A 15967-nucleotide genomic window follows, 5' to 3' on the forward strand; every position below is an offset into this window, starting at 1 on the left:
AGACGGGCGGTCGCGCGCGCGCGCGGCCGGATGTGAGCGGAGCGGTCGCTTCCTGTTTCCTCCGCGCTCTCCTCAGTCGCCCGCCCCGCGCTTTGGGTGGTGGCCGTTGCCTCCTACGCTGTCGCTGCCGCTCTAACCCTCCTCTCGGGGCCCTCATTCCGGTTCCTTCCGGGGGAAGAAGCAGCCGAGGCGAGAGAGACAGCGGAGGCGCCGGGGCCTTTCCTTTCGCTCCCCGAGCTCGCGCCCACGCTCGCCCCGACCGAGCAGCCGCCCCGATGCAGGCCATCAAGTGTGTGGTGGTGGGCGACGGGTGAGTGTCCCCCCCGCCGCCTCGCGTCGACCTAAGGAGAGCCTATTTGGGCGGGCCCGCGGGAGGGGAAAGCCGGGCCTCGGCCAGCCAGCGCTGGCTGCGGCTTATGAGAGTCGGAGTCCAGCCTGCGGGTGGGAATCCAGGCTCCCCCTCCCCCCAGGCCCGAATATGGACCCTGAAACGGTGGAAGCTTTTCTCAAAGAGACTTGGGGTTGATGTAGCCTCTTCTTCACGCAAAAGCGTGCTTTGAAAGGGGGGGTTGCTTAAATTGGCTGGGGAAGTGATGATGGAGGGCAGAAAAGTGGTTTCCCTCTTTAATTTTCCCGGGGGGTGGGTGGGGGTGGTTTAATATAGGGTAGCCTTTATTTTAGGTAAATTAGTCTCAAAATTGCGCCGAGGGAGAAGAAAATGCCAGGCGGACAGGGGAGCGTATGAAAATTCATTGGTAAAGATTTGGAAATGTAATTAGAAGTAATAATAATTGATTAAACTTATGTGCCTCCCGATTCTCAACAACTCTGGGTGGCTTTATTTATTTAGATGTACTTTCTCTCCCTCATTCTGTCCCCCCCCTCCCCAGTTTTTGGGGCGTTTCCACTAGCATGGGAAGGGCATCCTTTTGCTTGCGTTTCCATTCCTTTCTCTTTTTGAACCCTTCAGCTACAGGAAACACCGGCTGCTCCCCTCTCGGTGCTAGAAGTGTGGAGCTGGGCCATTTTATGTCTCTTTAATTGTCTGCCTTTTTTTTTTTTTTTTTTTGGCAGCCTTCTCCAGTTGGGTGTACTCTGTACGGGTTGGACTACAGTTCTTGTCATTTATTTTACAATAACGGAATAAAATAAAATCAGCCAGCATCCTGGGTGGGGTTGGTGGGGGGTTGCAGGCCATCCCTTCTCAAGGTGCCAAGTTAGGTAGGCTGGAAGAGTCAGGATGCGTTTTACTCTGCGTTAGGTCTCCCTACTCCGAATCTTGTGTAATTACTACCCGATTAATTGGAGCTTATTCCCTCATATATGCAAGATTGCAGCCCAGATATCTCTGTAATTTGTTCCTGGGAGCTGGGACTTCTCTGTGAGCGAGTTACTAAATAGCCTGCAGCAAGTCTACCTAGACTTTACATAAATCCATATTAAACTAAGTAGACTTGTCTGCCAGATAAGTGTGTGGTTCAGTGGGGCTGGTTCCCAAGTAAGCATGCATTGTGTTCAGGCTCTGCAACAGTTGAAGCATTACTTCTCTTCTCTTCCTCCTCCTTTGCTCCTAATACTTTTAATACGGTTATCTGAGGAGCCATTATCTGAGGAGCTGTCTTGCCCCTGTTACATCAGCCTGCCCCACTCAGTCTGGCAGAAGGGGCATGTTGCAGACCCCACCAGTCAAGGAATTTTGACTGGTGGGATCTAGGAAGAGGGCCTTTTCTGCCGTGGCCCCCGCTCTACGGAACAACCTACCTCCCGCAGTGTGGTGCGCCCGCACTCTCATGGCCTTCAGGAAAAGTGAAATCCTGGCTATGCCAGAAGGCCTGGGGGCCAGATGGGGGCTCGCATCAGTGGAAGTGGCTTGTGGGGTAATTGATTTTGCCCCTCCCCCGGTCATCTTGAATGTTTTAAGTATTTATATATAGGGTTTGTTTTACAGTTTGACTTTTTAATGGATTAATTAATTTTAATTATCTGTGATATTTTTTAATTGTTCATGGGTTTTTGGTTTTAGTTGTGAGCTGCCCAGAGGCACTCGTTGGGGGAGATGAGTGGCATACAAATTCAATCAATCAGTCAGTCAATCAGGCTTCCTTATGCACCATACAATCTTAAGTGCATTTCAGTTGCCCTGATCAAGGTGATTTTAATAGGTGAGCTCAAGGCACTCCTTGAATTGCAGGATAAGAGTAAACCTTTGTCTTTTGCTGTGGGGCAGTTGCTTAATATAAAAGCTATATTGGCTTTGTTTGCCTTGTCTGAGTTAAGATGGTCAATAAGGAAATAGAGAAATTCTCCACTGCTGCTTCCTTCTAAAAAAGAGCTTTTTTCTATGGGGTGCAAGCCCAGTGTTTACATGCACGCAGTATAAGTGCCCCTAGATATAAGGATTGTCAGCTTTTGTAGAGAGAGGTGGATTTTCTGAAAAATCTTATCAAGGCAGCTGAGGCTTTGGAATGCTCAAACATTGAGTGGAGAAATGATACGATATCCATGTAGATTTTGTTGTGTAATGGGCAGAGGTTTCCAGAATTTAGTGGCTGCTGTTGTGTGCTGTGTTTTTGCCTTTCTTTGGTATGTCCTCAATAGTATGAAACTTTGCTTTGTTTTGTGGTTAACGAAAGAAACATTTTTCAAAGGCTGAAGTTATTTTGAGACTATACTTTTAGCTATCTTTATAAAAGAAGCCAGACCTACTGAGCACACTGGCATGTTCCCAAAATATTTTTTGAGAAGTTGTGCTTCCTGCATGGAGCCTTTGAGATGAGTCAGTTTGATAATGGAAAGAAATGAACTGTAATGAGATGAACACTCCTGATTTTTTTTTTTTTTTTGAGGGTGATGGTGAGATTAGTTGTGGATACGGTGTTTTATGGAGGTAGTTGTGCACAACTTAAACATTTACATAATAATGACTCAAGCTTTTGCTTGTTTTCAGCCCTGAAATTTCCCTGAAGCCTTATCCATAATCTGCCTAAATTTGAGTAGTAACTTACATTTGAGCAGGGCCAAATGGTGCAGTTTAGGCATTGAAAATGTAGCTGAGTTTCAAGAACTTGAATTTTGGAAAATGGAAGTTTTCTCTTTTCCAGAGGGATCCAGATAAACTTCAAAATTCCCCAGGTGCCTGGGCATCCAGATCTCTAAAGTGAAATAATGATGTCTAAGATTTAGGGTTTTTTTAAATAGCTCTGGATAGCATCTTAACTATGATTCTAGTTGTCAAGTATTTAAAATATTTTTCCAGCCCTGCCTTTATTGACTCTTGATTTAGCTTGAGTGTGGAGGGGGATTTACCAGATCTTCTCTTTGTATTAAACTTGCTGCAATTCATCATGGGGGAAAGCTGTGCACAAAATTTAGTTTTGGGGCTGTGCAGCTTTTGTTTCCCAGGGGAATACATGGCTAAACATGTATAATATTGCTTTTGTTTATGCATTATTTTTACAATAAATCATTGCTGATTCTCTTTTCCTAACTGCACTGTTAATGATACATGATATTAACAAGTCATTTCCCATTGTTCCCACCCTTTTCAAGATCACTGATGTGGTTGGTATATTATGTATTAAACTATTTACAGTTACTTCCTTTTGCATTTATTAGTTTTCTTCTGGTATGATTTAAAAAAAAAAGAATGGAGAAAAGGGAATTTAGAAGGCATATATCAAAGTCAAGATAAGGGAAAAATAAAACATTTTTCTTTTGACATGGTCTCATGTTAAAAATTCACATTTTATAATGCCATGGGGAAATTGAATAAGACTTGTTTAAGATCACATTGTGCTTTTGTTACCAAAAATACAGCACAGTTAAAGTAAAGGAGGACAAGGTTAGCCTATGATGCTTAACATCTCCTATAGTTGGCATATGTCTAGAGGTCTAAACAGAACTATTCAGATGTATTTTTTTCCTGGATTATGAGATGGAAATCTAAAGTTAAAGCCTTTATATCTGCCAGGTCAGCTTACTATTGCAATAGCTTTGATGTAAGTTTCCCATCCCAGTCTGGTTGCAATTCTTGTCAGAGAGTAATTGAAAGAAATCTGGTGACTTTGTGAAGTGCCATCCAGTTCTTTAGCATTTGAGGCAGCTCCAAGCAATCTGTAATACCTAGCACAGTGTTTCTCAATCTTGGCAACTTTAAGATGTGTGGACTTCAACTCCCGTTGCTGGCTGGGGAATTCTGGGAGTTGAAGTCCACACATCTTAAAGTTGCCAAGATTGAGAAACATTGACCTAGCACATCTATGCTAGTGTGTAATGTTGTATTTGAGTTGTAGATTGCCATAGGGCTAAAAGTATCTAAAATTAACCTTGAAGAGTTTGGAACGGTTTGAAAAAACTTACTTTCTGAACAAAAGTGGGATAAAATAAAAATGTCCTTATCAGTCTGGGCTTTCCAATTCACCAATTTATGACCAAATAGAATAAGCAGGTTTTATAATAGTGGGTGTCGTCGTTTCTAATACTGCCTGTTTCTGGTTGTTAGCATTTTTCATCTTGCCCATGCTCAGCTATTAAGTGTGTGTGTGTGTGTGTGTGTGTGTGTGTGTGTGTACAGATCAACAGCACACCCAGTAAACTGAACACAATTTAAAAGTAGCTGAGGTTTGATAATGTAGAATATGAATTTCTTCCTCGCTCCCCAAAATGCCTGTATTTTCCTTAAGAAGGACAAGCTCAGTATATAGATCAGTGGTGATTTTAGGAATCTGAACATTGTAAGGCAAAAACACCCCTACTGATTCTCTGCTTGAGTGTCTGCCTTTCACATTGCAGAGGACAGTTATGGATTCCCTTCTGAGAAGTAAAAAGGTAACATCTATGCTCTCTGGGCAGTTCTTGACTCTCTGAAAAGCTTGTTAGATACGAATGTAAGTGTTGCTGAAATCATGGATATGTGCCACATATTCTTCTTCCTGGCATCATGATCTAATAGGTGAAACAGGAAAACAATGGAAAGAAACCCAGCTATTTACTTAGTAACGCCCTTTGCTTCCTTCCCCTGCACGGATTGGAACCATATGTGGAAGGAACAGTTTTAAGACACCCTTGTATTTGTCTCCTCGCCCCTCACGACAGCAGAGACCTCTCTTCCCGCAAATCATTTCAACACAACAGCTTAAAAGGTTTCTCATAACTTTTAGGGGATGAGCAGTGGTAATTTAATAACTGGTTTATGGCATTCGCTCCCTTCTATGATTCTTGTGTTTACCGAGAAGCTGACGTGTTTGTGCCCTAGGAAGTGAGGTTTGTTGTGAGTGACCTTTCCTATTCTCTCTCTTCCTCCCTTCTCCAGCACCCCAAAATAACCACGCACAAAAGAGAGAAAGTAACAGATTCTTAGTATTGTCGAAGGCTTTCATGGCCGGCATACGATGGCTGGTGTGGGTCTTCCGGGCTGTGTGGCCGTGTTTTGGAAGTTTTGTTTCCTAACGTTTCGCCAGCACCTGTGACCGGCATCTTCAGAGTGCAGGAGCACAGACAGGAGCAGTTCTCTCTGGGCACAGAACTGCTCCTGTCTGAGCTCCTGCACTCTGAAGATGCCAGTCACAGGTGCTGGCGAAACGTTAGGAAACAAAACTTCCAGAACACGGCCACACAGCCCGGAAGACCCACACCAGCTAACAGATTCTTAGCTGCCCTTGGGGGATCAGGGAATTCACACTGGCCAGTGTTGCACCCTTAATGCTGCTTTGCAGAGTAACTGCTGCTTCTGCTTGGATTTATAATACCCTCACTGACTACAAGGTTGGGGGAACAAAGTGAATAGTCATCCGTCCCTTACTCAGTCCTGTTTTGAGCCTCTGCTGTTGGCTGTCTTCTGTGCAGATGTTCAATGTCAGCTTTTATTTTGGTTTGGAATCAGATGAACTGATGATGTGTCAGATGCTAGCTTTTACCGTGTGGGCCCAGAACATTCTTCCCCAGACTAGTTAGTACCATCCAATTGTGCTGACTGCAGCTCCCATAACCTCCAGCTAGCCTAACTGTTGGCCAGGATGGCTGTGGATTATGAGAATTCAGATCTTAATACATGTTGATGAAATTAGGTTAGGGAAGATCAGCCTAGAATGTTAGTTGTAAACACAGAAGTAAGCAAGGGATTTCTCAGGATGGTGTATCTTCTGAAGGTGATTTCTATGGGTTTCATGCCCAAGGAGAGTAGATAAATAAGTAGGACTATTGAAGTTCCAGAGACAGGCTGCTTCCCAAATTAGAAATTTAAGTTCCAGTTTAGAAAGACCTCTACAGGATTAAACAGTCAGTATTCTGTATCCCTGCATCTTTCTGCCTTGTAGCAATTCTTCTGTGCTCTGGCTAGTTATGTATGCATCCAGCAATTTTGACATAATTTTCCCCTGCAATAAACTTGGCTTCCCAAGAACTGTCAGTCTTTTCTGTTTATTTGAACTGGAGAATCATTACAGAGTCTAGGTAAATCAAAATTTCGTCTTGGAGCTGAATACAAAGCTGACTCATTGGGCTGAAAGCCAGCAAGCTTAGAAGACAGGAAATTTAGAATAGAACAAATGTGTTTGTTCTTGTGGGTATTTCCTTCTCTTAGTGGACCTGTTTGACTTGTACCGCACGACCACTGTGGAGGCTGTTTTAATGGCCTGGTTATGCTTGACTTGAAATCTTTCATTCCTCTTTTCACTCCCTTGGAGTGGCTCTGAAGGTTTCCTGCCTTGTAGGAAATCTGAGAGAGATTGGCTACTTAAAAAACTTGATGGTGAAGGAGAAACAAATCCACATTTATTTATTTATGAAATTGTTGATTTGCCATTAATTATGAATACAGTATAATAATCCCAGAGCAGAGAGAGCATCTTAAAATCAGGACAAGTAGAGTAGGTCCAGTTAAAAGCTTGAGCAAGCAGATCTGCATCCATTGGGCACTGGTGAAACCTGCAAAGCGCAGCCAGGTAAACATTCCATCAGAAGGAGAACCGTGCACCTTTTCTTGTTATGCCTTAAGATAGTAGGGCTGAACTGAGCAGCTGTGTGATGCACCAGCTCCCACCCACTCCCCCAGGAATCAGATGGTTTCAAAGCTTCTAGCAATTTTAGTTCTTTGATTTGGAAGTAAAAGTCCTGGCTACCTTGCAGTCATGCCAGAATGACTTAAAAATGGCAAAAATGATGAAAAACATGACCATATCTGGAGGTGGGGATGGATTTTTTCAGGGCAGTTGAAAAGTCCAATTTTTACTAGGATAGGAAAGCGATGGATGAACTAAAGAAAAAATTAATTTTATTGTAATCAGTCCCTATGTCAGAGATCTCATGTTTGAATTCACAGGCATGCTTTTCTCTTATTTTGGCAGAGGGAAAGAAAAATAACTTCTGCCAATCCATTAATTGAGAATAATGATGTAATTCAAAAGTCCACACAGAGTGGTACAATTAGGTTTCTGGTGCAGTCACACTTATTCAGCAGGACTTTGGCCTGTGCTCTGTAAGACTTGGTTGGTGAAAATTACATGTGTGTCCTCTTTCTCTGCATTGCTTCCTGTCTTGTTTCACTGTCATGAGAAGTGAACCAATTAATGAGACACTACTTGAATATGACTCTGCTCTGACCTGAAAAGTAAAGCTCAAGAAACCTCCATTCTCATGAAAAGTCCTGGGCTTGTGGGTGTTTTTCTTACTCTGTTGATATGCTTCTCCCTACGGTGAGGTTCTTTTCTCCTTGCCACAAGAAATTCCATTTAATCAATTTTGTTAGGCTTCATGGTTGTAAATGCACAGAACAGGGTTTTCAAAGCATGCTAAGTCACTCAGCCACACATGCCTCACTGGGGCGAACCGTTCTACAAAATAGACATTCTGGTTTAAATTGACACACAGGCTTTCATCTTGAGGACTTTGCAAACACCAGAAATCACAGTCCTCCAGAAGGTTAAGAAAATTCAAATAGTCTAATGACCCAAAGCTGAGATTACAAGTTTTGGCTTCAGGACTTGAATTTAAGTTGCAGAAAGATTAAGATCCATGCCCAGTATCCTGTCCCCCATAATGGCCATCTGTATGCTTCCAGAAAGTTCACAAAATCATGTCAGTGCTCCATGTTGGTGGAAAGCTAGTATGTCAGCTGGCGAAAGCTGGCCAGGTCTGCAAATAAGTTCTCCGTAGGCAAGATGTATTTGATGTGGGAGTTCAGCCAAGTATGAATTTTAAAGACTAAATTTTAAAGATAAATCCTTTATCCAGCCTGGCATGAATATATCTAAAAATAAGGTTCAACCCTGCAGTTAAAGGATTAGATTTATCTTGTTTAAAGTCAAGTACTATTAAACAGTTAATTTTGCTCTACTGAATGGCTTGCTTGTTAGCTCCATCACATGAATAAGTTCTTATGGCAATTTTTTCCTCCTCTTTCACAGTGCTGTAGGTAAAACATGCCTACTCATCAGTTACACAACCAATGCATTTCCTGGAGAATATATACCAACTGTGTGAGTATTTTATTTTTCTCTTGAGCATTTTTAAGTGTTCGAAAGACCATAAAGAGAGTTCATTTGGTTGTTTTATAATAGAGGAGCTGCACTTTAAGTTGTATTTCTGGCACAAATATTTCTTTTGCTTATGATGGGATAAGTGGCCTTGTCTATATTGCTCTCCATCTCTGGAAAATTAGCATTTATTTTATTTATTCAGTTTGTACACTGCCCAACTCCCAGTGACTCTGAATGGTTCACAAAAAACATAAACTATAAAATAATAAAAAATAGCATGTCAGAAGAATGTGCAATGCCTGCGTAACAATACACAGAATTCCCCAGGATTTTTTGAGAAGCACCTATTGACTGAAATGAAGTCTAACATTGCTTCATTTGTTTTAATATAACTCACTTGGGAGGGGTTTCCTGTGCCTTAGACCTCATGTGATGAAATATATGTTCTATTTTAAAGTATGTGAAATAATTCTGCATTCCTTTAAAGTAATATTACAACACCGGTTATTATAATAAAGCACACTTTAAAAAAAAATGCAGAAATATCACAATGTCAAATTACAGAAGCACATTGTCAATTTTTGGAGAGATCATTGGAGGAAAAACAAGACTCTTTCAGCCTCTTAGTGATACAGGCTTTCACAGACCATAGTCAACTTTGAAAATGTTGTAAAATTACTAATCTTTAAGATGCCACGGTTTCTCTTAATTTTATCATTCAAAGGGAGAAGCCAGGCTCCAAGATTGGGTTTAAACCTCTTATTGATGTGTTGTTTTAAGCTGCATGTACACTGACATGGGCTGGGTTTGAAGAGAACGTGCTAACTTCTTCCTGTTCCCTGGCAGCTTTGACAACTATTCTGCCAATGTGATGGTTGATGGAAAGCCAGTTAACCTGGGCTTGTGGGATACTGCTGGACAAGAAGACTATGACAGGCTACGCCCGTTATCTTACCCACAAACAGTAAGCTTTATATGGTGGAAGAGCTGACCGCACCTTATTACAGGCTTGCTGAAAATCAGAGGGGCTTCTAATTCAGTGTAAATGCACTGATCCACCGTCCCAGATACTTACAAACTGGCACAGTAGTTCCAATATCACCTGTAGTAATCCTTCCTCCGGCAAGCAGGTCGGAAGACGCAGAGCTCCCACACCCATCGAGCAGACTTTCCACATTATGTGGTACGCCTGCTCTTTCAGCCCTGATGGTTCCAGATCTGAACCAGCCATGTTGAAAGCTCCCTCGGAAAAAAAGAATGAGAGAAGTGGGAACTCCTCGTGCGTGGGCTCATTTTGAACCTAACAGCCCTGGGCAGCCAGGCTGGTGTGTAGCTTCTGCAGTTGATACAGGAGCATTGTATTGGTTGCCCTATGCCTTCCTTTCAAGTGTGAATGTTTAGCGACTGGCTAAACATTAAAGTAGCTGCGTATTTGTAGAACTGCTGCGTTGGAAGCTGCTGTGACATAAGTAACTCTTGTGCACAAACCTGTCTGTCCTCCATCAGTCTTGTGTGTTTCTGGGACTGGTGGAGTTTCCAGTAAAATGTCAAAATCAATCCTGAATATTCACACTTCCCTTTCATATGACTGCTTTCACTCTCTTTACTGTCATTAATTGCTTTACTGCTAACATTTTGAATATGCAGAAGTGTTCTGAATCTGTGGCTTGTTCATCCTGTCCTGGGTTCCTTTCTTGCTCCCAAATGAACAGGTCGCTTCCCCCCCCCCCCAAAGCAGTCCATTGGTCCCATGGCTGACTTTTTTAAGGCTTTAATTCAATGTTGGACCAGAGGCCAAGCGAAACAGTTATAGCGCTGTGCTCAGAACAACATAACCAGAATCAGACCCCGGTGGAATTAATAAATCTAGGAGGCAGAAGAGTTTCATCAGCAAGGCTGTGGATGGGAAGTCAGCTGTCTTGCTATAAAGCCAGCTTTGTTCAGGCTGTCAGGCACAGTCTGACACTCCCATGGCTAAGGACAATGTTGGCTTTTCACTTCAGGACGAGAGATGAATTGTGACCGAGGCCCTAAATTAAATGAACCCGTTAGGTAGCGTAGCTGATGACTCTGCAATGAGATGACTTGAATTGCTTTAAACAGCAGCACTGTGGCAGTGTAGTGCAGGTTGATGCTTGCTCCTGCTTGCTCCCATTTGTTCATTCTGGGCTTGGGAGTGAAGGATGCGGTACAGGAGTTGTCTACTTGCTTTCAAACTAGCGGGTTTTACAGCACAGTTCTTCCAAATCTTTTTTTTGTTCAAAGTGAGAAACTAACTAGGGTTGTTTTGAATTTCCCCACTTCCCCATGGCAAGTTAAGGGAGTCCGTGTTATGTGTGATTTAGCCAAGTGTGTTTTTCCAAGACTTGGTTGTCCTAAACAAAAGCACACATGAGCAATTTATAAGCTATCCATGTACTTCAAAGCGTGTTCTAACACATACGGACACACCTTTATGACAAGCAGTGTTTGCTCTCAAAAGTCTGGTGACGCTGTTCTAGACCTACCCTGAATTTAATGTGCTTCTCATTGTGAGTGAGAATGTTTTGTTTCCTGATCAAAATTGGCCAAACTGCCCACCAGTGATGCAGGTATTTCTTCCTGCTTGTCCTTCTGGCGTTGCCCTGAGTTTACCGCTCTGAAAACTAACAACAATAATTCACACGCTTCCCCCAAAGAGACCGAGGCCCTTTCCTGGCTCTTCAATCGGTGCATTTTTTCCCCCCTCTTGCCACCCCTCCAATGAAAAAGCTCAGCTGTTCAGTTCTGTGAACTTTTTTTTTCCCTTTCACTTGCTCACTAAGTGTTTTGCACGTACAACTCTGGGAAGTCCGTTTCTGTGCCTTGCTTTGGCTTTACGGAAGAGCAAGATGGGCAGAGGGCTGGCAGAGCCATTGGTTGATGGCCTTGCTGCTTCCAAGAAGACTGCCAGAAAAGAAAAAGGAGTCCTTTGTTCCCAGAAGGGCCTTCGGCGTGCAACAAGTGACTCATCTGGGACAGCCACCCAATCCCAAGGGGAAAGCACACCTCTGAAGGGTAGCTGAGTGGAGAAAGAGCAGGAGGTGTTGTACGTAGGGCCTCTCCTCCGCTCCTTTGCTAATAGCCTCAAAAACAAGTGAGAGCTAAGTACTTTGCCAAGCCCCAGTGCTTTTCTAGGATTGCTGAAGAAGCCTTTAATATTGTAAGATACCTCTCCCTATGTTGCGTGATGAGATCTCCAGACTTGTCCCTGCAGAAAAGTGCATATCTGTAACCTCAGGGTAAGATGATAACTTGAGCCAAATGGTATCGAAGAAGGATCTTAGGTGCCTCTGGCCGTTAGAACGTTTTGTAATCTCTTTGTAAATGGGATTGGTAAAAGTCGTCGTAAATTCCAGAAACAGCTTCTTAGGGGAAAAGTCCCCTACTTTTAGAGACATCTAAGCAAATACGCATAGCAAAATGTTCAGATTGGTTGCAGTTTTCTTCTAAATGCTTCCTCTTTGGATGCATAACCTAAGTTCCTAAGTACATGTTCCTAAGTACAGAAACATTTTCCCTAGGGAAAAAAATAATAATAAAACACATTGTGATTGGCCTATGGGACCTGACTTTTGGTACCCCCTGTATACATCTTTAAAAAAAAAAAATTAAGTATATACACAGACGCAAATACTTTTTTCATGTAGGAGATCTCCCCTCCAAGAAGTTAGGCTAGAATAATTTCCTCTCTGGGCAGGCTAGTTTTCTACAAGCAGAGGAATCTGAAACAAAAACTGGGGCCCATTCAATTAGAAGTCCGACCTCTTGCAGTTCTGAAGCTGTAAAATCCTGGGAACCTTGAACCCCCTTTCAGCCGATGAACAAAGAGCATCTTTCCAAGCATCTCCTAACTTTAACTGAAGTTGTCTCGTGCTATTACTAGGTTGAAGGTACGAATGGTAAGGATTTAACTTCCAGTGCGAAACGCCAGCCACTCTGCGTATGTAACGCTTTCATCCATTACATTCCAAGTGCTTTTGCTGCACTCTCCCTCTTTCCTGCTTCTGCGGCCATGAAACTGGCTTCCCGTCCTCTGCCATCTTCCTGTCCCTCTAATGCTCTAGACAACTGTTCCTTAACCAACAGTTAAATCAGGCACTTACAAAAGCGGCTTCCTTCAAAGACTTCCTGTCTTTGAGGGGCTGGGAATGGTGGAAAGGAGATGGGTTGGACACCAGCCACTTGGCCGGCAAGCGAGAGGAGCTGTAAGGGGCTACGGGAGCGTACCAACTTTCCACCAACTTTCCACCAGTTACCCGGCTGCATGGTTAATTACGGTTGCGAATGCTTAACTGTGAAGGCCTCAGGAGCTGACCTCCCCGGTGGCCTCAGGCTACAGCTCAATCAACTAACACCCCAGAGCGCTTCTCTGATTCTTAGCAGCCCAGCTGTTGATCTGCATTTGGGATAATTTGGAAAGATGCGCAGGGGGAAATAATGTGGTCTAGGCGTAGAAGGGTTTTCTAAGTTAGGCACTTGAGAAATGGCATTTGCGAATGGTAGCTCATTGCTGATTCGGTCTGGAGCAGATGGTGTGAGAGTAGATCCTGGCTTCTAAAGTTCCTGGTGGTTTTGAACAGAAAACTAAAGCCCTGTATTTGCCCCCCCTCCCCCCCAAGCTGGCTGTCACTTTACAGAACAGCGAAGTGGGGATGACTAATGGAATATAAGTTAAGACAGCATGCCATCCAAGTGTATGCAGTAGGAAAGGAATCAGCAACTTTTTTAGACAGAAGACTAAGACAACATTTGATGGGTTCCTTTATTCTTCTAGTATTTCTTGTCTGCTAGTATTTAATTCCATCTTGAACAGCAAAGAAAGATAATTTTAACATGCTCTATCCTGCTAGCCCAGTGTTGCTATTTCTTGGTCATTAGAAATCGTCAGAGGAGCTAGGTATGTGAAAATCATGTCAAGCCGCTGGAGACTGAGATTCTGATAATGCTGTTTTGCAGGATGTGTTCTTAATTTGCTTTTCCCTTGTGAGTCCAGCATCCTTTGAAAATGTCCGTGCAAAGGTGAGTAAAAAATTGCTGTTCCCCCCCTTAAGAGAGACCTAGGCTATTAATAGCAGAAAAATAAATTAGTCCAAACGTTCAGTGAAACTAACAAAACATGGCTTTATAAAAGAAGGAAATCTTTTTGGAAATGGAACTGGTATCCGGTTTGCCACACCGTGTTTAACACAGTGTAAAAGCCGGTGGCAAAAGTTGTTTTTGCTGTTGTGGACTGTCAGTCAAGCTAACAGCGAAGTACAACCCAAATTTTTCATTTTGTACACTGCCTATGAGTAAGCTGCAGTAGATTTTGTACAGTGCATAGAAAACCTTGGCACCTCATAGATTGTCTCAGATTCCTGGACTGGAGCCTGTTACGTCCTCCTTAAAACAGGAAAAGGGGGAACTGGTTCCCCCTATATGTCTGAACTCTGGGCGTTGTAATGCTTCCTTTTGTGCACGTGTGGGTCTTCTAAAGCAGTGGTGTGTCCACTGGTTTGCATGCCTTAAAGAATCTGACTTGTTGGTGGGAAGTTGGCTTCTTATTTGTTTTGACAGTGTTGATCTTCCGGGCAGAACATTGACAATTTTCCTTCTTCTGCAGTGGTATCCAGAGGTGCGACACCATTGCCCCAACACTCCCATCATCCTAGTGGGAACCAAACTTGATCTCCGAGATGACAAAGACACTATTGAAAAACTCAAGGAGAAGAAACTGACTCCTATCACCTATCCGCAAGGCCTTGCCATGGCGAAGGAGATTGGTAGGGCTTTGACCCATGCAGAGGGTTACTATTAGATTCTCTTTGGACTGAGGCTGTAGTGCAGTGTTTTCCAAACTTGGCAACTTTTAAGATGCATGGACTTCAACTCCCAGAATTCCCCAGCCAGGAATTCTGGGAATTGAAATCCACATGCCTTAAATAAAGTTGCCAAGTCTGAAAACACTGCTGTAGAGAAATACTTTTTTTTTAAATCCTTTCAGGAGGATGGATATTGTAGCTTCCCTGTTCTCCTGTTGCCAAGAACACTTCTTATTCTTTGATTGTAGGATGTTGGGATGTGTGTGTTCTCAGAAAAGTTTGTCTTTTTTTGTAGGCGCAGTAAAATACTTAGAATGCTCAGCACTTACACAGCGGGGCCTCAAGACAGTCTTTGATGAAGCCATTCGAGCCGTTCTTTGCCCCCCTCCGGTAAAGAAGAGGAAGAGAAAATGTCTGCTGCTGTAATGCTGACTCCCCCACCCCAAACCTTCTGTGCTTTGCTTGGAATAATGGAGCGTTCACATGTTTCTGTTTAAAAAAATGGTTCTCTTCCATCAGATTATTTTGAACAGCAATCTTACCTTTTCCTTTGTTTAAAAAGTTAGGTTCTTCTTTCTTCTAAAGAGATCTTTTTTTTAAAAAAAAAGACAGACTTATATAAAAGCCTTATTTTTTTCCCCCACTCTTTTTGCTCAGCTTAATCAACTGTTGCCAAACTATTTGCTCCTTACTCTGTTGGATTGCTGTGCTTTGTTATGTGGAGCACCAAGCCTGTTTTTTAAAGTCAGGCAGGTGTCTTTAAAAATACTAATGTTTATTAGGAATTGCAACACTTTATAGGATTTTCCCGGGAAGAAAACACTGCTGTCTAATGCGCTCGTTCCATCTGACAGCTTTCACATCCATTTTCATGCTTGAACAAATGCAATAATTGACAACTCCAGATTCACCCTTCCCTTTTTTTAAAAAAAAACAAAATCAAACCTACTAAGGTCTGTGATTAAAGCTATTTTTTCTTGAAATGTATTTGTCTTCCTTCATATTGCTTTGTTGGGGGAAAGACAGCTAGATTGGTCAACGGAAACAACCAGAACAGTATTTTGACACTCTAAAGATCAATTTACACTACATTGTCAACACACTAGTTTAAAACCGAGTGGATTTTTTTCTTGTATGATAAGACCTACTAAAGGAAGCCCCCTTCTGCAGCTAATGAATAGCTGAACAGCAGGTTGGTGTTTTTCTAGAGTGTTTGTCCACATTTTTCTGGTAGAGCATTCAGTCTACTGCAATTTTGAACTGGTCCTCTCTTCACATGTTCTTGCTGGATGCTTTTCTTATAGAATCTCCTCCTGAGCAATATAACTTGTATTTTAAAGCATTTCTGATTTATATTAGCCATTTTTGGGGGGGGTAAGCTAGAGTAGTCAAGCATAACTTTCGGTCTTTTTTCCCCCCCATCCTATATATACATGGTTTAAAAGGCTTTCTTTAATCTTCAAGGTGACTCGGTGTAAAAATCATGGGCAGCTGAAATACTTTTTTTTTTTTTTTTAATATTTCACTCCACCTTTCCTTATTGCTAATGTCACTACCTGTCAGGTATCCTGAAGCTGTATAACTTTACTAACGCTGACATAGCCCGTTTTAACATTTCCAGGAACACATACCTCCTTTCGATAGGTCTAATAATGGTAATCAGGTCTGTGA

General features: G+C 42.5%; 1 protein-coding gene across 2 annotated transcripts; it reads left to right on the forward strand.

Moving 5' to 3' along the window:
- The first annotated feature begins 43 nt into the window (after window positions 1-43).
- Window positions 44-15920, forward strand: RAC1 (Rac family small GTPase 1). 2 transcript variants are annotated; one of them, XM_088148074.1, is made up of 7 exons: window positions 138-310; window positions 8403-8474; window positions 9321-9438; window positions 12379-12435; window positions 13452-13514; window positions 14098-14257; window positions 14592-15920. In XM_088148074.1, exons 1-7 carry the CDS (start codon window positions 276-278, stop codon window positions 14720-14722), a joined length of 636 nt encoding a protein of 211 aa, XP_088004200.1. In that variant the 5' UTR covers window positions 138-275; the 3' UTR covers window positions 14723-15920. The 2 variants fall into 2 exon arrangements, with proteins under 2 accessions (XP_088004201.1, XP_088004200.1); XM_088148075.1 differs by lacking the exon at window positions 12379-12435 and having other exon boundaries at window positions 44-310.
- Window positions 15921-15967: the final 47 nt, after the last annotated feature.

This window comes from Python bivittatus, unplaced genomic scaffold (genome assembly GCF_059951505.1).
Source record: "Python bivittatus isolate LINGU-HERP-01145 unplaced genomic scaffold, Pbiv_v1 ctg000560_np1212, whole genome shotgun sequence".
Classification (NCBI taxonomy): Eukaryota; Metazoa; Chordata; class Lepidosauria; order Squamata; family Pythonidae; genus Python; species Python bivittatus.

What these genes read in the sequence shown, in the direction of transcription:
- RAC1 (XM_088148074.1), top strand. Translation starts at nt 276, where the DNA reads ATGCAGGCCATCAAGTGTGTGGTGGTGGGCGACGG. An exon ending in GGAGAATATATACCAACTGT is followed by an intron (nt 8,475 to 9,320) that starts GTGAGTATTTTA and finishes GTTCCCTGGCAG; the next exon opens with CTTTGACAACTATTCTGCCA. An exon ending in CGAAACGCCAGCCACTCTGC is followed by an intron (nt 12,436 to 13,451) that starts GTATGTAACGCT and finishes GCTGTTTTGCAG; the next exon opens with GATGTGTTCTTAATTTGCTT.